Genomic DNA, 26,923 nt, shown 5'->3' on the forward strand with positions numbered 1-26,923 from the left:
TGAAAACTACCGCAGCCATTTTTATAATAAATGACTGACCACTCCGTGACGAAAGAGGTGGCGATTTCAGCGCTAACTAGCGGAAATAATTGGAATTTGCGATCCGAATGAAAAAACGAATGCAAACGGAAACAATCGGTTGTAACGGTAGTTGACAACTATCGAATAATTCGGTAGTTTTCATTCGATAGTCCCATCACTACTGTATTTGGTCTTGCCTACGAATCGCATGCAACCACTTTTTACGGAAAGCATCTTGCTTAGGAAATTGATGGTATGAATACGGTCGACCTTGATTTTGGGACATTGGGATACAGCAATAGTCAGGCATCACAATTTTCTTGTCGTCTTTGTTGTCATAACGATATATTAAATTTTTAACTTCAGCATTTAACTATGTAACTTCCATTAAAAACACATTAAAACAAATGACGATCGACAAGCGCATACCGGGTACTACACGTGAGACATCTATCGGTAGTGTTTCAGTACATCCCTATTGAGCATAACAAAGAATAATTTCATTCTCTACCAGATGAGAAGTGCTGGCTTTTTTTTTTTTTTTTTTTTTACTTTTTCTAGTTCTGATTTAGCTTTTTCAAGACCGGTTGGTCTTGGCTTTTTCTAGCTTATGTTGAATGCACCGCCGTGGTTGGATGTTTTATTATTGAATGAAAACTGCGTTGGCAACACTGACTCTTACATGATCCTGGTCTTGAACTGTCAAATGGCGAGTATAGGTTATGAACGGATACATTATTTCGAAAATTAATTTTAATTATGAGTGGAGGTTTAGCTCCTAGCAAAAGTACAGTGTATATTTCTAATTTGCCATTTTCACTTACAAATAATGATATACACAAAATATTTGAGAAGCATGGTAAGGTGGTTAAGTAAGTAATGCTTCTTCGTTAATATAGGTTAACAGAAGTTAGCTTTTAAACTGTTAATTTTGGAAGGGTTGAGTTTACTGACGATAATATTTGGACACGCAGAAGTGACCTCTGTGCCACTCTGCGAGCGACGGCGTAGAAAACACGCAATTAAATTTAGAGTTTGAAAATTATTAACAGTATCAAAACCCACATATATCCTCGGTAACCCGCCTTTTTTCCATTCACGTTGTATGACCCCGCCATCAAAGCCGTTTTCATATGCCCAATTTTATCTTAGCCGTTATTTTTGGCATGATTGTTCCCACCTGCTACTTTTATGTGTCTTAATCTCCAGCGTATGTCCGGGTCCATGCCTAAATGGTTAGCGTGCTTGTCTTTGGTCCCGGGTTGGATTCTCGGCATGGTCGGCATTTTTAAGCATCATTGGTTAATTTCGCTGGTACGGGGGCTGGGTGTGTATGTTGTCTCAGTCATCATTGCATCCTCATCATGACGCGCAGGTCGCCTACGGGTGTCAAATCAAAAGACCTGCACCTGGCGAGCCGAACATGTCCTCAGACACTCCCGGCACTAAAAACCATACGTCATTTAATTTCATCACCAGCGTATGAATGATATATTTGAGTGCATACAGCTTTCTCTTCCATACAACGAAGTTATGCTTAAAATAAAGCACTGTATACTTATGGGTACTGACTTCCTTCTTTTAGAATAGCATGCTATTTTTTAAAACCAAATAGTGTGTTGATCTACCTGAAAGGTGAGAAAGAGAGAATGGACCTGAAAAGTTCATACAATGAATTACTGGTATGCAGTACTGATGAACTATTTCTTTAATAGAACTTTTGAAGTAAAAAATTATTGCATTATCACTCTTTTCAGATAAGGTGCTCTAGGGTAACTGGGTCATCGACTTTACAACATGCCTTCAATTGCCTTCATAAAACTGTAATTTAGGGCAAGAAACAAGCAATTTTTGACTGCAAAATATGGCACAATTATTTTGCAATAAACAGACCAAACATATTAAAAACATTTAAGGCAAGTCTTTGACATTATACACTGACTGATCAAATGTCATGGGATAGCAGAACACTGATGCACAGTTGTGTTGTCTGCGCACCACACGCCCCCTGTGCCAGCGGCAGTTGTATAGGAGACCTTGTGAGCAGTGGCTGTACATGTGACAGGTGTAAGATGGAACATCGTCGTGAGCTGACACTATTTGAACAGGGTATGGTGGTCGGTGCCCGACAGATGGGAAGTGCGATTTCGGAAGTGGTGCGGGAATTCGGCTTCACACGATCAACTGTGTCCAGGGTGTATCGTGAATGGCTGAATGCCGGTGTCACCGTCCACAACAGACGAACGACCGACCGTCCAGCCACCCTCGATGACCGTGACCGGCGACATCTGAGACGGATTGTCAGTAGTGACAGACAGGCAACTGTGCAACAAATCACGGCTCAATTCAACACAGGCCATGCTAGACACGTCTCCCAGTGGACAATCCATAGGTACATGGCTTCTATGGGGTATGGGAGCCGGCGCCGCACACGGGTGCCACTGTTAACCCAACGTCATCGGGCACAACGACGCGCATTTGTTGCCAGTCACCAGGGATGGACACTGGAACAATGGTGTAACGTGATATGGTCGGACGAATCATGATTTCAACTGCACCATGCCGATGGGAGGTACTGTGTATGGCGCAGACCACATGATGTGATGGATCCCGCCTGCCTCTAAGGTGTGGTCCAGGGCGCTGTTGTGTCTGTTATGGTTTGGGGTGCATTTTTCTAGTATGGAATGGGCCCCCTAGTTGTTTTGGAAGAGACTTTGAATGGTACGCGGTATGTTGAGCTGCTCGGACACCATCTCCACCCATTTTTGGCCTTCCGGCGCCCAGACAGTTCTCCGGTGTTTCAAGATGATAACACGCCGCCATATCACTCCCACGTCGCCCGGGAATGGTTCCAGGAACATGCAGCAGAGGTGTAACGACTGCCATGGCCACCCAGGAGCCCCGACATGAACCCTATCGAGCATATCTGGGATGTCCTGGAACGCAGGCTCCATGCCATGGATACTGCACCCAAAATCAGACCAGCATTGGCAGCCGCTCTGCAAATGATTCGGTGTCAGCTGCATCCAGAGGACTACCAGGGACTTGTCGACTCACTTCCACTGTGTCTCACTGCAGTTTACAGGGCCAGAGGGGGTCCCACACGCTATTAGGCGACTATCCCATGACATTTGCTAAGTCAGTGTATAATATACATATATAATAAAACATTTACCTATTGGCCCAGTTGCCCTGTGAATGCGGGGTGACTGGACCACCCCAAGCTATATTCTATAAGAGTACTGCAGCAAATGTCTGAGGTGGGTGGACCTATTGTTGTACATTCAATTGATTTAGAAAAGCAATATTGGTATGATCAATTGTTTGATTTAAGTACACATTCCAGCCATTGTATCAGGACCGTAATAAGGGCATTGGAAAAAAAAAGGGCAGAGAAAAATGTCAAATAATAAGAAAAGTAATATATTTTTAACTGTATTCAAAGAAACTTGTTTCTTACCAAGAAATTACAAAAAGATGCAAAGAAATTACAATCGTTTATTACCATGAAATGACAAAAAAAGATGAGAAAATAAAAAATACAAATTAAGTAATTAGGCCTAATTAAAATAAATTAGAGTTCAAACAATTACTACGGTATTTGAGGAAAACTTAGTGGTTGCTAGTTATATCACTGAAGTCTGCTGCAAAACCAATCATATAATTAAAGATATAATATATTAAATATAATAATATAATAATAAGTTATAATAATAATAACTTGTTATCAGTTGTGGAAGTTTCCGTACGATGTCAAACTCTCTAATGTAGAATTCTTCATTGGTTTCTTTGAATTTCATTGACTGCAAATGTCTTTTATAAAAAAAGATGTAGCTTTCATTCTCGTTCTGTAAAATCTTTGCTTCGTATAATCTGAAGCTATTGCAAAACTCACCAGGTTCAAGTGTAATTCTATCTTCATCCACATACTCTGAGAAGCTTTCGAGATAGTCTTCTTCACTTTCTTGGATAGCACAAGCATCACAATCATTTTCACTAGAAGAATTGTAATGAACTTCTTGTAATTTCTATTTTCCTTTTCTTTCCTTTTTTTTACAGAACTTTTCTCTTTTATTGCTTGGAAATATTGTGTATAGAAAAAGGAAGTCTTGACAACATGACATGACAGGTTTAACCAAAGCAAAATTAAAAAAAAAAAAAAAAAAAAAAAACAATAAAAAAAAACACAAACATATTCGGCTACATGGTAGTTTACTTTACTTGTTATACATTATTGGGGTAATTGAGTCCGGGGCGGGGGGGGGGGGGGGGCAGTTATCCCAATGGGATGGCTCAGTTACCCATTTTTTTTAGAATTTTTCAGGATAACTGGACCAACCCTGCCAGACAAACAACAACAAGCTCAGGAGTGGTTATTATCATATTTATAGATAAAACCATTCATTATGTTTATGCTTAACTGGTAATAAAGAAACGGATATTTACCAAGAAATGGTGGAAGCCTGTAAAACATTTGAAACCACGACGTTGTTTCAGAAAAATTCTTATAAAAAATTATTGAACCTCTTAGAACTACAAAGTGTCTCCAAATGAAGTAATGACTGTTGTTCTCGAGAGAAACTTACTGGCATGAAATAGTGAAATTAACTGCTTGCATAAACAGTGGAAATACCAGCAGGTTGGTAATTTCAATAAAGAGATGAAGGCGTACAATAATAATAATAATAATAATAATAATAATAATAATAATAATAATGATTAATAATAATTTCGTGTGGCTATTTCTAGCCGAGTGCAGCCCTTGTAAGGCAGACCCTCCGGTGAGGGTGGGCGGCATCTGCCACGTGTAGGTAACTGCGTGTTATTGTGGTGGAGGACAGTGTTGTGTGTGGTGTGTGAGTTGCAGGGATGTTGGGGACAGTGCAAACACCCAGCCCCCGAGTCATTGAAATTAACAAATGAAGGTTAAAATCCCCGACCCGGCCGGGAATTGAACCTGGGACCTCTGAACCGAAGGCCAGTACGCTGACCATTCAGCCAACGAGTCGGACATAATAATAATAAATGTTATTTGTTTTATGTCCCACTAACTACTTTTACGGTTTTTGGAGATGCTGAGGTGCCGGAATTTAGTCCCGCAGGAGTTTTACGTGCCAGTAAATCATCTACTGACCCAAGGCTGACGTATTTGAGCACCTTCAAATACCACTGGACTGAGCCAGGATCGAACCTGCCAAGTTGGGGTCAGAAGGCCAGCGCCTCAACCATCTGAGCCACTCAGCCCAGCAAGGCATAAGTTAGGATTGGATGTATTGGATGAAGCCATGCATATGAATTGGCTTTGGTGGCAGGGTCTTGTGAAGTGAGATAATGAACTTTACCATAGTTAGAACCCTGCACGGATGTGGATATCCGCGGTTATCGGCGAAGTTAGTGTCTTGGCGGATACAAACTGTATGGCAGTGCAGATAATTTTGCTGGCAATTTCTAAATAATGATATTTATTGATTTTCACTCAGGTATACTGTTGTTTTTGCTTGTGGTTATGCGAGCCTTGACATTGGAATGGAAGAATACTGATGTATAAAGAGCGTTGAGACCATAAAGCTGTAAATCTGATCTAAGTCTAACTGGCTCCTGCCCGCAATTAATGAAAGGAAGGAACAAAGGTCAATACATCGTCAGTTGTCACAAAAGAAAATTCCTCACAACCTGTGACTGTAGGAGTTCTGGTATCAGGTGCCAGGCCTGTTGTATTATGTTAACAGATCTACCCGTTTCAATACCTTGGGTGTAATATACTGTAGTTAAACATTTACAATATCTACGGATAACCATTTTGTGGATGCGGATAACCATTCGCGGATGAAGGCAGTGCGTATGCAGATATTATTTTGTATATCCGCGCAGGGCTGTAATCATAGTTGGTGAGAGAAACAGGAAGAGCCCAGAGAAACAATTATTAAACTTGATATAAAATTACACGAGGAACAGGAACAATTTAAGTCATTCACAGAGGCTTGCAAACTGAACACTGAAAGGTGTCTGTTTAAGATGTAAGTACCTAGGCTTTAATATAAGGAAAGTTTTTCATTGGCATAATCACATTGTTGTAAATAAAGGGTACAGATCTTTGCACATGGTTATGAGGGTATTTAGGGGTTGTAATAAGGATATCTTGACATGTAAGGGCATATAAGTCTCTGGTAAGACCCCAACCAAAGTATAGATCAGTTGTATGGAACCCTCACTAGGATTACTTGATTCAAGAACTGGAAAAAGATCCAAAGAAAAGCAGCTTGATTTGTTCTGGGTGATTTTTGACAAAAGGTAGCGTTATGTAAATGTCGTAAACTTTGTACGGGAAGACTTGGGAGAAAAGAGAAGACCTGCTCGACTAAGTGGTATGTCCATTATTGGACATTATAAATTCTCCAGCTAACTCATTCCTGGTTGCCAGCGTTTCGCCCCAGTGTGCTAAGTTGGGCTCATCAGTTGGTAAATAGCACACCCACCAAGACGCATGGCTAGTGCATACTGTGGAGGCCACTGTGTAGGCTACTTGGAACCACTGGCAGTGCCAATGCACTATGAGAGACTTTGTCTCATTACCAGAAATTGATGCCTGCCTGGACCCCATGTTCGTCAACCCACGCTCCCAAGTTTAGAGCCCTCTGCCCCTTTTAGTCGCCTCTTATGACAAGCAGGGGAATCATTAGTCCAGCCTGGGGGCCACGTATGCGTAGCGACTGTCGTTTGTTTCCTCGCTCGCGGCCTACTCGGAAAGGATGTTCTCTAGCAGTGCTCGTGCTGCCAACCTCTGTACTTAGGAACTATGCTTGCTTCGCTAGCTGGTGGTGGTGATTATTAGATTCTTGCCTCTGGACGGAAGACGATTGGTCTGGACGGTTAGGATTCTTGCTGTGGACAAGACCATTGGTCTGGATAGTTAGGATTCTTGCCGTAGACAACACCATTGGTCTGGACGGTTAGAAGCCGCGAAGCGGCGTTAGGCCCCTAGTTTCGTGAGGAAAGACCATTGGTCTGGATGGTTAGGATTCTTGCCGTGGACAAGGCCATTGGTCTGGATAGTTAGGATTCTTGCCGTGGACAAGACCATTGGTCTGGATGGTTAGAAGCCACGAAGCGGCGTTAGGCCCCTAGTTTCGTGAGGAAAGACGATTGGTCTGGACAGTTAGGATTCTTGCCGCGGACAAGACCATTGGTCTGGATAGTTAGGATTCTTGCCGTGGACAAGACCATTGGTCATGATAGTTAGGATTCTTGCCGTGGACAAGACCATTGGTCTGGACGATTAGAAGCCGCAAAGCGGCCCTAGGCTTCTAGTTTCGTGAGCGCGGCCACTTGCGCTTTTATTGTGCTGCGGTTGGTAACGCATTATGATTAACTTCCTTCACGGGAAGGAGATCATGTGCCACTTTACATTGGCCAATAGGAATACAAGAAGCTACTTGAGAAATGAATATGGCCTGTAATAATCTTAATTAGGTTATAAAAGTAAATGTACTTCTTGGGGCGGGTTGGTGGGTTCCTGGACATCGCAATGAACACCTCTCTCCTCTCAGACGCTCTCCAAGTAAGATTGTATTAATTTCCACTCACTTATAACATTAAAAATGTAGTGGCCCCCGGGCTGGATTAATACCACAGGGGATACCATGGGTGTTATTCTAAATGCGTCCACCCACAGGGAGGTTCAGTGGAGAAATGGCATGGAATGACATTAGTAGATGTATAAATATGACTGGTGTTTTTTAAAAGTAGGAAAGATCACAATATGAAGATAAAGTTGGAATTCAAGAGGACAAATTGGGACAAATATTTGTTTATAGGAAGAGGGGTTAGGGATTGAAATTATTTACCAAGGGAGATGTTCAGTTAATTTCCAAATTCTTTGCAGTTATTTAAGAAAAGAATAGGTAAACAACAGATAGGGAGTCTGCCACCTGGGGGCTGTCCTAAGTACAGATCAGTGGTAATTGATTGATGTATATATACACATATGTATATATACATATACATATGTGTATATGTATGAAGAACTCAGTATTTACCTTAGGTTCATGCAGCAGTGTTTACTTAGCTTGTGTGTACTTTTGATTGAATTCATTCTGTATTCATCACCAGCATCATCATCATCATCATCATCATCATCATCATCATCAGTGTCCAGTTCCATGGTTAAATGGTTAGTGTGCTGGCCTTTGTTCCAGGAGTTGTAGGAGGTTTGATTCCCAGCTGGGTCTGGGGGTTTTAACCTTAATTCCTCTGGCTTGGAGACTTGAGCGTGTGTTGAGGATTGTAAATAGACACTGCCCCGCCATCTACCGGGGAGTTTAGGTACTATTTATGTATCGACATATCTGTATCGAGTTGAGTGAATACCAAATAAATGCATTGAAGGTGTGCTTGGTGTGTCGTGTTTTATTCCCTAACATTTTGGTGCCGAAACCCGGGAGTGACTGTTACAATATGTGATACGGCTGTATGAGAAGACGAACGACAACCTCCAGGAATTTGGACGACCACACAGTGAGAGAAGAGTTGAAAACGACGAATGTGTAACCAGCCACTCCAGATGCCACGAACACATCACCACAGAGCTAAGTCGCATGGACTTATATTTGGGACATATACTTTACAGATCAATTGGAACTAATGCATGATTGCAAATATAATAGGAAAATCGCTAATGCTTAAAGATAATGCACCACAACAAGACATTATATTCATATTAACAAAAGCATGATACCAGCGATATCTAGTAGCAGTAAGATGTACTAACAAGCACGCTGATTTTCATCGCGACTCCAGCACCTAAGACGACTCTAAGACGAACGTTGCAGATTTAGCGCCATCTGTTATCTATTCACTGTACTGTAATCTCAGTCTACGATCTCCATCTAACGGCTACTGAGCATACTACTGCTGCTAGCCTTTACCGTTGCTTCATCCCTCTCACAACTACCCTCCTCTTCTAGCGAGCAGGTAGTGAAAGGGATTATAGCCAGCCGGTCCCTTTCTTTACTACTTAAAACATTTCAGCCGACCAAAACACCATGACAGAAGACAAGCCTGATTTACAACTGAGGAATTTGAAAAGGAAAAGGACGACTTCCAGGGCACTGCTAACTAAACTTAGCACTGCAGTTAACGAGGCTACTATGGACACAGTAATTGACTACGAATACAATAGCATAAGACTTCAAGATACACTAGATAATCTCATCACCCTGGACTCTGCTATACACGATCTTTTATCCGACGAAGAATGTGAAACTGATGCCGCTAAGTGCGAAGAGTACATTGACACAGCCAAGAGAGCAATTCTTAAAGCAAAACGCGCGATTGAAGAGAGACTTTCCTCATCGGTCGCCAGTTTGAACCTCACTCCAGTCACTCCAGCAGTACAAACACCGCAACCCTTTACGCATACCGTGAAACTCCCTGTCATCAGATTAGAGCCCTTCTCTGGGGACGTAGAGAAGTGGTCCCGCTTCTGGGAGCAGTTCCAGTCATCAGTAGACAGCAACCCTTCAATCTCTAATATCGACAAACATGTCTTCCTCCGCGGGTACCTAGAGGACGAACCTAAGGATTTGGTTGATGGAATACCAATAACCGGCGACGCATACGAGGAGACAAAACGGATCCTAGTTTCACAATACGGAGACAAGAATTGTATAATCCAGGCTCATCAGGATTATCTCGAAGCTCTGAAACCCATATCACACGCTTCTCCCGATGCCTTAAATAGCACTTACATTGAATGTAACAGACGCATACAGGTATTACGAGCATTAGGGGAAAAGGTTGACGACTACGGACGGATGCTAGCTCCCAAGATATTACGCGCATTTCCGGAGGATATTGTCCGCCGGTGGATCATATATTCTAAGAGAGAAAAGATCGCAGAAAGTCATATAACGAAACTTATGGAATTCTTGGATGACGAGGTGGAAGGTGTCGTGACAGCATACAAAATTAGAGGAGATTGTACCTTTTCAGACACGTTCACACCCACAGCTGCTACGCTTCACGTGAATGCAAAATCGAAAACGGTGGACAGAAGAACGAAGAAAGGACCATCGGCATTCTGCGAGTCACGAGACCACTGGGCACAAGACTGTTCCAAGGTGTCCAACATTAAGGAACAAACTGATAAGCTACGAGCTGCTCATCGATGCTTCTTGTGTCTCAAGCGAGGACACAATACAAAAGACTGCAGCAAAAGAAGCAAGGTAGCTTGTTCAAAATGCAAGAAATATCATCATGTGTCAATCTGCAACGAAGAACGGGAAGTTTCCGTAGGAAAGATTGACGTAGAATTGCCTCACTTCACGGATCTCCAGACTGCCAGTATTTGGATCACGGGCCCGACTGGGTTAAGGAAACGTACACGTTGCCTATTTGACGCAGGAAGCCAATCCAGCTTCATCAGCATGGAACTGGTAAATCAATTGAAGCTACGCGTCGTGGGACACAAGGTTATAACCGTTACAGGTTTCGAATCACCTCACTCTACATACAGAAATCGTCATCTCATCCAGTTCAGCATTACCGGAGTTTGGACAAACGCTACAGTAAACCTCTCAGCGTTTGAAAGCGAAAACACGTACTCACCACATCCAGCTGTCCCGCACGACATTCAAGCCTTACCACGAATTAGAAAGCTGCAGCTTGCGGATCCCAGTGAGATGGCGGCTGGAGGAGACACGCGCAAGCTTAGTGCTGCTGCAGTTTGTGTTGTTTGTGTGGTAATAATCAGAGTTGTTGCGCTTTACGGTTCTCTGCACGGGTCTATTTGAGTTAAGGAATCGGTGTGTGCAAGTGAAAAAGTGAGTTCTCCTTTTGAATGGTTACTAGCAGAGAGAAACTACTACATTCCGGCGTTCTCTCTGACTGGATGCGCCATTTTCCAGACTTATAGGCGCCTCCCTACTGGCTCGGAGCCGGACAAGCCTAGGCCTGGTCGCTCAGCGATTAGGGGCTTGCTTTGCCTCCTACTACTGGCTGGAGATGTCCACTTAAACCCCGGTCCCACCACTTGTGAAATGAAAACAGACATAAACATCTATTGTCAAAATGTGCGAAGCCTAAACAATAAGTTGTCTGATTGTGAACTATCCCTGCCAGACTTAAGAGAAGTTGACGTGATTGGACTTACGGAAACATGGCTCTCTTGGGCTAGTGACAGTGAACTACCACTCAGTGCTAATTACAGCATATTCCGTCGTGATCGCGCTACTCTAGGTGGTGGGGTGTTGCTAGCAGTGAACAGTGCTTTACCGTGTAAACGAAGGACAGATCTCGAACGGAACTGTGAGTTAGTGTGGGTGGAGCTACTCTTTCCTCGACGCCCTGTACTTGTGGGATGTTACTACAGACCACCAAACAGCCCATTCAGTGACCTTGAACAGTGCCTGGACTCAGTCATTGCAGCTCTCCCTCATGGTGAAGTAATTTTAATGGGCGACTTTAACTTGTCTATAAAGTGGTCTTCTCCAACTACCGGACTGTCAGCTAACAACTGTGACACATACTTTATAGACAGTTTTATTAATGGCCTCGGACTGAAACAGTTTAATATGTACCCAACCCGTGGACCCAACACCCTGGACTTCATACTCTCCTCATTAGAACTTAAAACAATAACCCCAGGCAGAAACCTTTTCCTGTGCGACCACCAGTCCCTCGATGCTACACTCCTCCTTCCCCACCCCTCCTCAAAGCCTCACAGCAGGACATCCTACCGCCCTATCTACATCTGGCGCCGTGCCGACTGGCCTGCAATGTGTCGTGCCCTGGAATGCCTTCCCTGGAGTCTGCTCGAAATAGCTGATATCGAATCGGCTCTTGACCTGCTGTACGACTGGCTGCAAGCTGCAATTAAAGACTTCGTACCTGCACAACAGGATACTACTAGCAAACATCAACACTGGATATCACAAGAGACCAGACTGATACTATTTAATAAGAAGAGAGCTTGGCGCCTGTGGAAAGACTTCCCTAACCCACACACTCACAATACCTTCGTTAAAATCCGCCGCCACGCGAGGTTTATGGTCAGAAGAGACTACAAAGCACACGTAGACACTGTCACTGAAAACGTCCGCAGCAATCCCAAGCGCTACTGGAGTCTCATCAACACACGGAGAAGGACGGAGCGGATTCCTGTCAGCGTGAACCACAACGATGCAACAGCAGATGGCGCCGATCGCAATGAACTGTTCAACAGGTATTTCTTCTCCAACTTCTCCCCTCCCTTACAAAACCAACCGCTCCCTCCCGTTGGTACAGCTTCAAACAGAACCCTATCAAGCATAACTACCACGCCAAGTGAAGTTCATAACCTTCTTCAAACTCTTCGTACCAACAAAGCTACCGGTGCCGACACTATAGGTCCTCTTTTCCTAAAAAATACTGCCAGCACTGTTTGCGTCCCTCTCTCTAAATTATTTAACAGATGTTTTGCCGCGGGCTATTTTCCTATTACCTGGAAACAGGCAAATATTGTTCCACTTCTCAAATCAGGCAACAAATTTAATGTTTCATCTTACCGACCAATCTCTATTCTCCCCACACTATCCTTTATTTTTGAAAAAATTATACACCAGCGTCTCCTCGCATTCACTTTGCCGTGTATCTCAACCAAGCAGCATGGTTTTCTACCAGGTGGCTCTTGTCTAACAAACCTGGCCACTCTGCATAGCTTTGCATCACACGCCATTGCAGCTAAATCACAGCTGGACATCTGCTACGTAGACATTTCGAAAGCTTTCGATTCTGTTGACCATACTCTGTTGCTCCATAAACTCTCCGAACGATTTAATATACATGGCAGTCTTCTGACCCTTCTTGCTGGCTTCCTACATAACCGTTGGCAGAGAGTGGTAATATCAGGCACTTCATCCTCATGGTTACCAGTCACCTCCGGTGTCCCACAGGGCAGTACTCTTGGCCCCTTGCTGTTTTCTTTGTTTATGGACGATCTGCCGTCCGAACTCAACGAAACAGCGAATACCCTACTCTTTGCTGACGACTGCAAGATATTTAGGGAGATTAGGAATCCAGCAGATGCAGCTCTGCTACAGCCCTCACTTAATGCCCTCTCGAACTGGTGCCGTACTTGGAAACTTATCCCCAATCCACAAAAATGCAGCCACATGACCATAACACTGCGTAAATCTCCTCTACCAACATCATATTACCTACTCGACAAGCCCATCACCGTGGTTACGCAACAGCGTGACCTAGGTGTAATATTCGATACAAAATTACAATTTAAGACCCATATAGAAACATATACAACCAAGGCTATGAAATTACTAGGTATTCTCTATCGCTTCACAGAAATTTCTGACCCCATTGCTCTTCGTCACTTCTTCCTCACGATCGTTCGACCTCTCTTAAACTACTGCTCTCCGATTTGGACAACAGCCGCCCCCTCCAATAATAAGCAGTTAGACAGAGCAGTGTCCTTCTTTGCTGCAATTGTAAGGAACAGAAACCCCAAGCTCAGAAATCTGTCTACGCAGCAGGTATTAATGGCAATTAATGTGTCACTGCTGCACATCAGGCGACAGGTAGCTGACCTGAGTTTCCTCCACGAGATCTTAAATGGACATTACCGCTCGGAACATCTTGTTTCTCTCTTCTCTCTCCGCGTTCCTTCCCGTTCCACCAGAACCAAAGACCTTCTCCACATTCCCCACACTCAGCACTCAATACTTCAACGATCTTTCGTAATCTGCCTCCCAACACTCTTTAACAATATTAATAGGAGACAAGAGCTTGATATAGCATCAAATAAAAGTGAATTCGAGAGGTGTGTAAATAGTATCTTAAAGATAAGTTGATGTGAAGGGATTATACCGGCATCTTGACCCACGACGACTTGGCTATGAACATGGACATTCTATGGTTTTCGATTTGGACAGTTATTAGTAGGATGTGTACCTGATCTTGTTATATTTTGTTATGTTTATTATATTTTATTATGAAAGTTTACGTTTGTTAAATAGTCTGTTGACAGTGCAAGTGAAATTTGCTCAGTGTAGCTGTATCTTGTGCTTCGTGAATAAATAAATAAATAAATAAATAAATAAATAAATAAATAAAAATCCTATTGAAATCCTAATAGGCGGAGATCAGTATTGGAAGGTGATGAAAGATGATGAACTGATTCGCCTTTCAAGTTCCGCAGTGCTCCTTCCATCGATATTTGGTTGGGTTTTAAGTGGCAAAAAATCTGGTATCACTGTAAACCATGTCGCTGTGAATTACATGCACTTCAACGACGAACTTCCGGCATTGGACCACGAAATTCACCGCTTCTGGGACCTGGAGACCTTGGGATTTAAGGAACAGCAGGAGCGATCACTAACGACGAAAGACGCTGCCATTCTACAAGATTTTCACGACACCTACCGAACAGAAGATGGACGGAGAGTGGTTTCTTTGATTAGAAAGGAAGACGCATGCCCATCTTCAAACCGCTACAATGCAAAAAAGCGTTTCCAAACACTTCAGAGAAAAATTAATGGCAATTCCGAGTTCCGCGAAATGTACCACTCTCTCATGATAGACTACATTGAGAGAGGACACGTCGAGATGATCGACACTCAGGACATCACGGACGACATCATCTACCCTCCTCATCACGCAGTGAAGAAAGAGAGACACGGAACAACCAAATGGAGGATTGTCTTCGATGCTTCATCCCACGACAAGGATTCACCATCCCTCAATGATTGTCTGGAGGCAGGGCCTTATCTCTTGCCAGAAATACTGTCGACACTGATCCGTTTCTGAATGTTTCAACGAGCGATCATCGGGGACAGAACTCGAGCATTTTTGCAATTGTCTTTACGACCCTCTCGGCATCCTCTCTCCAGTATCCATCGTGGGAAAAATCCTTTTCCAAGACACGTGGTGTAGGGGCATAAAATGGGACGATATTCTTCCCTCAGACTTTGCAGCAAGATGGCAAATTTGAATTTCAAGCCTATCTCACTTGTCAGTCATAATGGTCCCTCGTTGGTTAGGGATGTCTAGTCGAACACAAGAGGCTTTCCACGTTCATGTTTTCTGCGACGCATCCAAGAGGGCTTACGGAGCTGTGTTGTACGTGAGAACACAACTCGACGACAATGTTATGGTTCATCTAGCATGCAGCAAAAACAGTGTCACCAGTAAAGAAAGTGACGCTGCCAAGACTGGAGCTACTGGCCGCCTTGATGGGCTCACGCTTATTAAAATATTTCTGTAAGTCAACTGGATATGACATCACAAATGCAATGATGTGGAGCGACTCTATGGTAGCACTGGGTTGGATACGCAATGACCCCCAATCGATGGAAGACGTTTGTCTGTAACCGTGTCACGGAAATTCAAGAATATCTGACTCCAGCTCAATGGCGACATTGTCCCACGGATAGTAATCCAGCAGATCTCGTGTCACGTGGAATGTCACCGCAAGAAATAGTCTTCCGTGATGTGGTGGCAGGGACCACCATGGCTCTCCGAACACCCAGATACTTGGCCTCCCAACGTATTCCCCAAGGATTCACTTCCAGAAATCCAAAAGACGCACCAGCAGGTGCTAATGATGAGTACCTGGGAACCTCCCATTGACGCCTCAAAATACAGTTCCTTCTGGAAGATATTACACATGATGGCATGGATTCTACGTTTCATCCATAATGCAAGGCACTCCGAGATACTCACGGGCCATCTGACCACACGCGAATTGGAAGCTGCAAGACTGCGTTGGATCCGAATGTCCCAGCAAGAGAGTTTTACCGCCGAGTACAACGCCTTGAGTGACAAAAGAGAACTCCCAGGAAGATCCAAAATTGGACGCTTCAATCCCTTCCTACAGGACGGCCTCATACGACTAGCAGGACGCCTTCAATATGCAAAATTGACTCAGCAGGAAAAACACCCTCTTCTTTTCGATGGTTCCCATCCATTTATGAAACTGCTGATAAAACAGACCCATAAACGCCTACATCATTTGGGAGTTAGGATTGTGTTATTGGAGCTACGCAAGGAACTTTGGGTTCTCAAGGCAAGACAGTCAGTCAAGAAGGTCATTCACAGATGTTTACCATGCAAAATTGCCAAGAACGACCGAGGACGTGAAATTGAAGCTCCGTTGCCACCTGCTCGTGTGCAACTCACGCAACCATTTGCCGTCACGGGTGTCGATTTCGCCGGCCCACTTTACATCAAGGTGGGGAGCCGGCCACAGAAATCCTACATCGTCCTCTTCACGTGCGCTACGACAAGAGCTCTGCACCTTGAACTAGCATCGGATATGAGCACAGAGAAGTTTCTAATGGCGTTTAGATGGTTGCGGTAGAAGAGGAGTACCACATACTATCTATTCTGACAACGCGAAGATGTTCCAAGCAGCTAATAAGGAACTGGACATTCTCACCCAACTGTTTACCAGCCCACTCACGAGCCAGCACTTCGCTTACCTTCAGGTCTCTTGGAAGTTCATTGCTCCACGGGCGGTTTGGTGGGAAAGGATGGTCAGAACAACCAAACGGTGCCTGAGAAAAGTGTTGGGACGGTCGCAGGTTGACGAAGAGACACTTACAACCTTACTGGTGGAAATAGAAGCCGCCCTAAACTCTCGACCTATTATCTAAGATGGCGCCGAGACACTGACACCAAGCCATTTTTTAAATGGTGAAAAATTGACGACGTTGCCCACTGGTCCAGAGCCCAGTATCCTCAAAGACCTCAGAAGAGAAGTGAGACTCAGACAAAAGCTGGGTGAGGACTTCCTAAAGAGATGGAAGAAGGAATATCTTCTCAAACTCAGGAACTACCATGAAGTCCAGAGCCCGAAAGGAAGATTGACGGAGTGCAGAGTAGGAGACATTGTCCTTCTTCAAGACGACATGAGACCAAGGCATATGTGGCGGAGAGCTTGCATCACAGAGAGAAGACCCAGATGAGACGGAAAGGTGCGGACACTCATCTTACGGACAGCTGACGGGACCACTATCTGCAGGCCCATACAACTGGTCACCCCCCTCGAGATCGACCAGGGTGGGGAGGATGTTGAGGATTGTAAATAGACACTGCCCCGCCATCTACCGGGGAGTTTAGGTACTATTCATGTATCGACATATCTGTATCGATTCCGACATTTCTGTATCGAGTTGAGTGAATAGCAAATAAATGTATTAAAGGTGTGCTTGATGTGTCGTGTTTTATTACCTAACAGCGTGTGTGCTGTCTTCAATATTAGAATTCACCTTAAGTAGAGCTCCATCCTCACAGACACATATGTCACCTGTAGGTGACAGTTTGAAAAACCTGCACCCGGCCTCTTTGGAAGCTGTATGACATTATTATTATTGAATGAACGAAAATCCACAGCCTGTTCCAGTCATTCGACCGGATCAGGAAAGGAATGAATGGAGCCCCTATCTAGCGGCGAGGATAGGAATTGTGCTGGCTGCTGAAGCCTGTCGCACTCCTCTGGGGCGATGATTAATATTATTATTATTATTGCTCCCTTAATAATGCATACCTGATGAGGTATTGCCATTCAGAGTGGTCTTCAGCTCTTTGTAATATGAGGTGGAGAGGTAGGCCAGTGATCCTTACTCGAGTGGACCATCTCCTCGCTCTTTGTCTTTGAAGAAACAACTTATAGGGAATCTGCCATCTGGATGACAGCCCTAAATGCAGATCAATGTTGATTAATTAATTGCAAAGAAATATAGTCTTTTCCAAAAAATGTGCCCTTCCCTCCTTAAAATATGCCCAAGGAACTGGAGGTAACTTTTACTTACTCAAGAATATAGCCATTTAGTTCTATGATGGACTCTTTTGTTGTTCCCTCCACCCATACTACTCGTGGCATTCTCTGCCAACACCACTTTTCAAAGGCATCATTTAGACTCTTGTCTTTAGCCTTCATGGTTCAGGTTCACAGCTCTACAAAAAGATGGAGAACAGTGATTCAATCAGACGTATTTTCATAGTCCTGGATAGGCCAAATTTTAGTTTTACCAAGACCATTCTACCTAGGATAATCATGTCATGTATATACATAGGAACAAGAAAAGGATAACACAATATGAAGAACATAGTGATATGTCAGCATGGGAAGAGGAAGAAAAAACACACACAGAGAAAGAGAGAGAGAGGACAGTTGTTCCTAATCTTTTACCACCTTATGTTTCTTACCATTACCTGTATTTATTTGGCTTTCTTATTATCATACACTTCCCACATCAAGACTGAAAATTTGTCAAAATGACCCATCAGTGAGTGTTGATGCCCACCCTCCTGATGAAGCTGGGAAGCAGAAACGAGCAAGCTTGTCTATTCCAATGTGGCAGTGTGTGAAATGTGGAGACTGTCCTTATCCCTTTGTTTTCATGTTTGTCTTTGATTCCTCTCTCTGTTGCTCCCTCTTTCCACACTCACCTGCCATTATATTTGTCATATTGTTTTCCTTTTCTTGTTGCTATCTCTACATTACTTGATTTGATTTTATTCCTTTCTAATACCTACCTAGGATAAAAACATCTTTGACTCTCCTTTTTGCAGTTTCCCATATCACTGATAACTGAACCCAGGTATAAAAAGTCTCTAACTACCGTACCTTTAAGTCCTTTAAGCATACTGTAAGTTTGGTTTGAACTTATTGATCAATTTCCATTAGTTTGGTGCTCATGTTATTGAATTCAGAAGAAATGAACAACTTTCCTAATGTATAATTTTTCACATTTATAGGGTGACTGTGCTGAAGGACAAGAAAAATAGAAGAAGCAAAGGTGTGGCTTTTGTACTCTTTTTTAAAAAAGATGATGCTGCTGCCTGTGCCAGATCTGTTAATGGGCAAGAGGTTAGTGTACTTGTTACTCTCTCTATAGGTCCATGCAATACATTTTAACTGTTCAGAGAAATATTTCTTCAAGTTTGAAAAGAAATCTGTCAATCTGAAATTGATGTAGAATGCTAGACAATTATATTCCATGTATGGCATCGTTTTGCAGTTAGATATTGTATGAATATTGAAATAGAACGAGATGTTGACTCATCTGGAAATGAAGATGGTTTATTGTAGAGAGAGGATTATGAATCTCTATTCAGCCTGTTGAAGGGCATTTGTTCTCTTTCCATTAGAGTCATCAACAGTTGACTATAAGCTGTCATAGCCATGCTCATTCCCTGTTTGTCGATGCACAACGGAAAGAGATGAAATGTATCAACAGCATAGTACCGGTACCATATTTAACTGTAAGATTCATAAAAATATAAACCTTTTTGACTTTTGTAAACCCAGAAAGATATTCTTCTAGGATTTGTTTCTGCTATTTCAGGTAAGGATGTTTTGACCATCATCAGTGTATACTGGTACTTACAGCATGTGTTAATGTGCTGCCTGTGATGGATATGGCAACAAGGTCCATAATCTCTAAATAAAACCATGCCATCAAAATTGATCATTTGTCTATATCTCTGGTACCAAGGCACCAAACAAGAGGAGTGGTGTTTGTTTTATTGTAAAAGGTGTTTGGGCTCTTCATTCACCAACCCCATGTACAGATATGCATTGAAGCTGTCTGTATTATTGCAGAATCTATAATTGTGTGCAGTTATTAATTGGATACAGAACTGGGATAGGTTTGAAATAAGGTACTATAAAGGCATTTTACTGATACCTTGATTTACTGTGCAAAATTCTGGTGGAAAACTGTACATGATATAGCTGATGTCAGCACATTTTGACCTCGCATATCCTATTTGTGTAGCTTCACAGTCCTGCTTCGACCAAAGAAAGGATTCATGCATGATTAATTTTAAACACTGTAGATTATTCTATTTTCTTTCTCTTTTTTACAACCAGTCATCTCGTCATCTGCATAGGTTCCAAAACTCTTACCTATAACTCTGATGAGATATGTTTGCAGGCTTTATCCCTTCAGATAGAAAAGTCATTTAGAATCAATATATTGTATCAACTTTTTTGAAAAGCTACTCTTAATGAAATGCATTTGTAGCCAGTGGTTTCATTTATTTGCCTTCTTTTTAATTGCAGTAATTGATATACTAAATGACTGAAATTTGCAGCTAAGCCGTTTATTCTGATGTAGGCCTATATGTTTAAAATACTAGGTATACAAAAATTCAAGCCCCAGTCAGTAATATTATTGTGGCTGTGGTCACAATTGTGCTGGTAACTTACATTTCAGTTTCAGTATTCATTGAAAGCCACAAGGACAATACTCACATGATTGACACCATAAAAAATATTGAAGCAGATCATTTATACTTACAGAGATGTTCTTGTTAAATTTGGTTAAAGACAGTTATGATGGATCTTTCAGAAACTGTAAAAGTCAAGAGCTGAGGTCACTGTTCTCTACATCTTGCATATTATGAGCCTCTAGGGGTGGGTGAGAGAAGTCGACTTTAGGGGATTTATAAATAATATTAATTATTATTATTTTATAGCCTCAGCTACTGTGTACAGGTATTTTCTAATTCTTTGTTGGGATGATATAACTTTGATGTTAAGCTTATCTACCATTAATATCCGTTATAATATTCCAGCATTAATAGGCTGTGAATGCCCTTCTGATCTTTGAAGCAACTTTACCTCTCTTTATGTCTTGTGAATATATATTTTGTAGGATTCTACACAACACTCAGATTATATCTGTGGTCCTCTGTTTTCTTAATTGTCTCTCTGTTAGGTCATCAGCCCAGAGGCTGGTTGGATCCTCAAATAGCACCACCAATGGCTATGCAGTTATAGGGAAACCACAAAAACCAATGGCAGAGCCCAAATGAGGCATACTAGGCAAGATGAGGAGTGAGGTAGTTTGCCATTGCTTTGCTCACTGGACCAGAAGGTGCTACTGCAGCACGACTGATCCTATGAGCAAAACCTTTCATAACACTCAGACACTAGTTGTGCTCCAAATTTCATTACTCAGCACCACCCATACCCACAGCAGCTTCCATATTGTCACAGCCATGGATGAGACTGGGACTTCGGTGGAAGCTACACTTTGCTCTGCCCTGTGCCAAGAGACGGATACAAAAATACTGCATCCATCAAGAAATGGCAACAGGCGAAGTTTTCTTAATTATCTGAAATATATTTTTGTTGCAGATGTTTGGAAGGACCTTGAAAGCTAGCCTGGCAATTGACAACGGACGCAGTGCCGAATTCATTAGACGCCGGACATACCCTGATAAGTCAAGATGTTATGAATGTGGTGAAGAAGGCCATCTTAGTTATAAGTGTCCAAATAATGCTCTAGGTGAGCGAGATCCACCACCTAAGAAGAAAAAGAAGAAGAAATCTATTGCCAAAGATGAGAATCAGGTATGAAGAAGTCTTTTTTTTCCTCTCTAAGATCCTATTTGTTTTGTAATAATTATCAATGGATATTGTGATGCTTAGCCAAGACAATAAAGGCATGCTCAGTTCACCTGGAAGGACGTGGACTTGATTCCCCATCAGGGAGTCAAGAAGTATAAGAAACAAGTATTCTGCTTCTGGAACCAAACATGGCCTTGAGCTTCACTCGGTCTCCGCCAGGTTAATTCCTGGCAACAAAGGTGTACGGACATAAAGCTAACCACTATATCCCGTGTAGTGCCAAGGAGATGAATAGTGGAAGCATTTACCTTCCCCTTCACCATCATCCTTCATGGGCTGTATGGAGATGGTTTGTGAGATGTTGCTTTATGTTCCTGATAAATGTGTCCATGTTGTTAGTATTTTAGGAGGAATGATCAAGGTTCCTATGCATTTAACAAGTAATTGAATGGTGAGAGGGTCAATCGTGAAGCTAGATTTGAAGAAGGAAATAAAAAGTTTTATGGGTACAGTTTGACTGCACCTCACACGTACTTTTCAATTTTGGTCTTAGTGAAATGATGAATTCATTTGTATCAATTAGTAAATTAGTAATGAAAATACTTGAAAAAAAGGCTAAGGAAAATAATAGAACCACAACTACAGGAAGAACAATGTGGATTCAGAGAACACCGATCAACTACCGATCTCATATTTGCGCTTAGAATACTGTTAGAAAAGCATTGGGAGAAGGGCAAAGACTTAACACTAGTGTTTTTGGATCTCGAAAAAGCATTTGATTGTGTTCCAAGAAAGAATATATGGGAATGCTTAAGAAAGAAAAATGTACCCAAAGGTCTTATCCAGAAAGTTGAAATGCTTTACGAAGACTGCTGCAATTGCGTATAGATAGGAAACGGTAATTCTGATTGGTTCCAAACCACTAAAGGAGTGCAACAAGGCAGTACCCTTTCACCCTTACTTTTTATCACTTTCATGGATGAAGTCATGAAAGAAATTAAGCAGAAGAACAATATGGACATCAATGCATTTGCATTTGCAGATGATATAGTAATTTGGGGAAATACAGAGAAGGAAGTCCAAGAGAGGCTGAACACCTGGAATGAACATTTGAAAGCACACGGATTAACAATAAATAAATCGAAAACTGTCACTATGTCTGTCAACAGGCAGAAGAAGAAAGGAAAAATAATGCTGGAAGGTACACAGCTGGAAACAGTAGACCAATATAAATATCTTGGGTGCATCATTTCAAGTGATAACAGAATACAGCATGAGATTAACAACCGCATTCAAAAATCAGCTCAGTTTTACCATCAAGTTCGGAACCTCCTCTGGAACGAACAAGTTCCCTTAAGATCAAAGCAGATTCCATTCTCCAATCATACTTCACCCCCATACTAACATATGGCCTAGAAACCTGCACAACAACCCAACAAGTGGATAGCAAACTACAAGCCGCAGAAATGAAGTTCCTACGTACTATGGTACAGAAGACAAAAAGGGACAGGGTAAGGAATGAAAGAATAAGGGAGGAAGCTGGTGTATACCCATCCCTGAATGAAAAAGTGACAAGGGCCCGTTTGAAATGGTTTGGCCATGTCAAACGATTGGACGATGGAAGGACAGCAAAACAATGGCTACACACAGTCGTGGCCAGAAAACGACCGGTAGGAAGACCTAGGAAGAGATGGCTGGACCAAGTGAAAGAGGACATTGGAACAAGAGGAGTCAGCTGGGATGTCGTCTTGAGAGAAGAGTGGTACATGGACAGACAGAAGTGGAGAGCACTCGTAAACCACACCCGGGCAACTGGAGTGGAAAACTGATGATGATGATGAGTAAATGACATAATCATGTTGAATCACCAAATGCCTTGAGATCTCTGAAGTTAAGGAACATTGGGCATGGTCACCACTTACATGTGTCGCTCCCATGCTGTTGGCTAAAAGAGAAGCGGAAAGGAACTGGCTACCCTACAGCAAGTAAACTATAGTTCAGGATGTCTGATGTCTTCCGGCATAATTGGGAGCAATGATTATATTCTGTGACGAATGGGAAGTGGTTTGGCCTCAAGAGATTACTCAGAATTGTCCAATCAAGCAGCTGCTATGCTGTTGTGTAATCCCACCTGCTCAGTGTGTACTCCATGGAAAATTTCACAGCATTAAATACGACTTTAGCTATGCCAAAATATTTTTACTTCAGAAAAATGACTGCAATGCAAAAAGCTTCCCGTCTGACACAGACTGTAGGTTGCCAATGTCTAGATTCGGATAAGGCACTTGGTTATTGTTTGGTACAATAATTATCATCCAGAAAATACTTCAGTCTATTATCAAGTTCTAATAATTATTAGATTTTTTGCAGAATGGAAGAAAGAAAATAGAACTATCAATATTAATGGGGCTTATGGAAGAAAGAAGGTAGAACTGGCTGAGTCAGCAAAGAGGATGCATCTGGATGTGCTAGGAGTAGGTGATATTTGGGTAAGGCTGCGTGCACACCGAGCGCGCTTCGCATAGTGTGTCGCTTGTTGCTCAACGCTAAGCGTCACGCTAAGCATAACCAGTGCTTTGTTCCTAAGCCAGGTGTTCACACCGTCCGCGCTCTGCTGGGCTGAACGCCTAACTTACAGCTAAGCGAAGCGCCAGCCAGCGCGCAGTGTTCGTTAATTGCTTAGCGTTACCTAGCTGGTTCTGAAGCTATTGAAGAAGAAATTATTCACGCAGTGTTTCAAAAAGAAGAAATATGGAGTCCAAGACACAGAAACTATAAAAATGTAACTGTTTTGCAAAATAAGTGGACTTAAGTATCTACAACAGTTTTATCGCATTCCTACAATAAACATATACAGTAATATTACTTCTACTGTCACACTTTACTGGGCTTAACATTGTGACAGGCTGAAATTGCGTATGGATTTTAGTGTCCGAAGTGTCCGAGGAGAAGTTCGGCTTGGCAGGTGCAGGATGTTTTGAATTGACGTCCGTAGGTGACCTGCTTCGTGATGAGGATGAAACGATTATGAATACACACATACACCCAGCCCCGTGCGAATGGAATTTACTAATTATGATTACAATTCCAGACTCTGCCGGAAATTGAACCCGGGACTCCTGCGACCAAAGGCCAGTACGGTAACCATTTAGCCATGTAGCCGGATACCTGTGACAAAGTGCTCAGAATCTCCCAGACTCTGTCATATCGGTTTATAATTTTGCCAATCGCGGGTGGTAACATGAAGAATTCACACTGCAGGGTAGTAGTGGGCTTGGAAGTAAATATTTCTGTTTATGAATTATAATCGTCACACATTTAGTCCACTTTTGTTACGATAATGGTGTATGCTAATTGTAACAATATTGCAAAATACTGTTTATAATTATTATATGAAGAGCGTGCTTTAGCCGGAAATTTAATTTCCACATGTTTGAGGCCCGGTGGTCCTAGACAATTGGGAAAATTGAATTTCAATACTTCTCTGCTACTTGTCACATTTCAGTTGCAGGGTTTGGAAGGTCAAAGGTATTTTCGTCATTCTTAAGTAATCATAAAAAATATCGCGATAAAGTCTTGCATCTCTGCACAAACGGTGGAATTCTCCGAAAGTAATTCGTTCTTTACTAAATTCATGAACCCACTTTCGATTCTTCTTTCTAATTTTCAATTTTAGGTAACTGTTATCCCTCAGTAAACTGTTTCTAGTGTACTTGGATAACGGCATTAGTTTGTGACCACCCTAAAACGCCTCGCACCAAACTAAGCTGAGAGCACGGCGTAGAGTTTTCGGTGTGAACAGCAAGTACGCCTAGCGTTATGCATAGCATTTTACGCTACACGCGACACACTATGCGAAGCGCGCTCGGTGTGCACGCGGCCTAAGGGGAGATAATGAGGAAGAGATAGGAGATTATAAAGTGTACTTGACGGGTGTTAGAAAGGAAAGGACAGAGTATGGGGTAGGGCTGTTTACCAGGAATACCATTGCACGCAACATAGTTTCTGTTAGGCACGTAAATGAGCGAATGATGTGGGTAGATTTGTCAGTTGGAGGAATTAGGACAAGAATTGTCTCAGTGTATTCACCATATGAGGGTGCAGATGAGGATGAAGTTGACAAGTTTTATGAAGCATTGAGTGACATCGTGGTCAGGGTCAACAGTAAGGATAGGAGAGTGCTAATGGGCGATTTCAATGCGAGAGTTGGAAATAGAACTGAAGGATACGAAAGGCTGATTGGTAAATGTGGGGAAGATATGGAAACTAATGGGAATGGGAAGCGTTTGCTAGACTTCTGTGCTGGTATGGGTTTAGCTGTTAACGAATACATTCTTCAAGCATAAGGCTATTCACCACTACACATGGGAGGCTAGGGGCACCAGGTCCATAATAGACTATATGTTAACCAACTTAAATTCAGGAAATCTGTTAGAAATGTATGAGTTTTCCAGGAATTTTTTGATGATACAGACCACTATCTGATGTGTAGTGAATTAAGTCTCTCTAGGCCTAGGGTAGAGAAAGTGAAATCTGTCAGCAAACGAATAAGGGTAGAAAATCTCCAGGATGAGGAAATTAGACTGAAGTACATGGATATGATTAGTGAGAAGTTTTGAACAGTAGACAGTAAGCAGGTTCAGGATATACAAAGAGAATGGGTGGCATACAGGGATGCCATAATAGAAACAGCAAGGGAATGCCTAGGAACAACTGTGTGTAAAGATGGGAAAAGGCGAACATCTTGGTGAAATGATGAAGTGAGAGCAGCTTGTAAACGTAAAAAGAGGGCTTATCAGAAATGGCTCCAAACAAGGGCCGAGGCAGACAGGGATTTATACGTAGATGAAAGAAACAGAGCGAAACAAATAGTTGTTGAATCCAAAAAGAAGCCATGGGAAGATTTTGGTAATAACCTGGAAAGGCTAGGTCAAGCAGCTGGGAAACCTTTCTGGACAGTAATAAAGAATCTTAGGAAGGGAAGGAAAAAGGAAATGAACAGTGTTTTGAGTAATTCAGGCGAACTCATAATAGATCTCAGGGAATCACTGGAGAGGTGGAGGGAATATTTTAACCATCTTCTCAACGTAAAAGGAAATCTTCCTGATGGTGTTGCGAACAGCCAAGCTCATGAGGAAGAGGAAAATGATGTTGGTGAAATTACGCTTGAGGAAGTGAAAAGGAAAACACCATTGTCATAAAGCAGCAGGAATAGATGAAATTAGACCTGAAATGGTGAAGTATAGTGGGAAGGCAGGAATGAAATGGCTTCAGAGAGTAATAAGGTTAGCATGGATTGTTGGTAAGGTACCTTCAGATTGGACTAAAGCTGTAATTGCACCTATCTATAAGCAAGGGAACAGGAAGGATTGCAACAACTATAGGGGTATCTCATTGATTAGTATACCAGGCAAGGTATTCACTGGCATCTTGGAAGGGAGGGTGTGATCAGTCATTGAGAGGAAGTTGAATGAAAACCAGTGTGGTTTCAGACCACAGAGGGGCTGTCAAGATCAGATTCTCAGTATGCGCCAGGTAATTGAAAAATGC

At 42.4% G+C, this 26,923-nt stretch overlaps 1 protein-coding gene across 1 annotated transcript in view; it reads left to right on the top strand.

The window, feature by feature from the left end:
* Positions 1 to 686: 686 nt before the first annotated feature.
* The window catches only part of LOC136857012 (zinc finger CCHC-type and RNA-binding motif-containing protein 1), a 61,267-nt gene continuing 35,030 nt past the window's right edge, over positions 687 to 26,923 (top strand). The window contains exons 1-3 of the mRNA XM_067135350.2: positions 687 to 893; positions 18,772 to 18,883; positions 21,161 to 21,376. Coding sequence (XP_066991451.2) covers positions 781 to 893; positions 18,772 to 18,883; positions 21,161 to 21,376 — 441 coding nt within the window. The 5' untranslated portion in view covers positions 687 to 780. The remainder of the gene's footprint in view (positions 894 to 18,771; positions 18,884 to 21,160; positions 21,377 to 26,923) is intronic.

This window comes from Anabrus simplex, chromosome 1 (genome assembly GCF_040414725.1).
Source record: "Anabrus simplex isolate iqAnaSimp1 chromosome 1, ASM4041472v1, whole genome shotgun sequence".
NCBI classification, from domain to species: domain Eukaryota; kingdom Metazoa; phylum Arthropoda; class Insecta; order Orthoptera; family Tettigoniidae; genus Anabrus; species Anabrus simplex.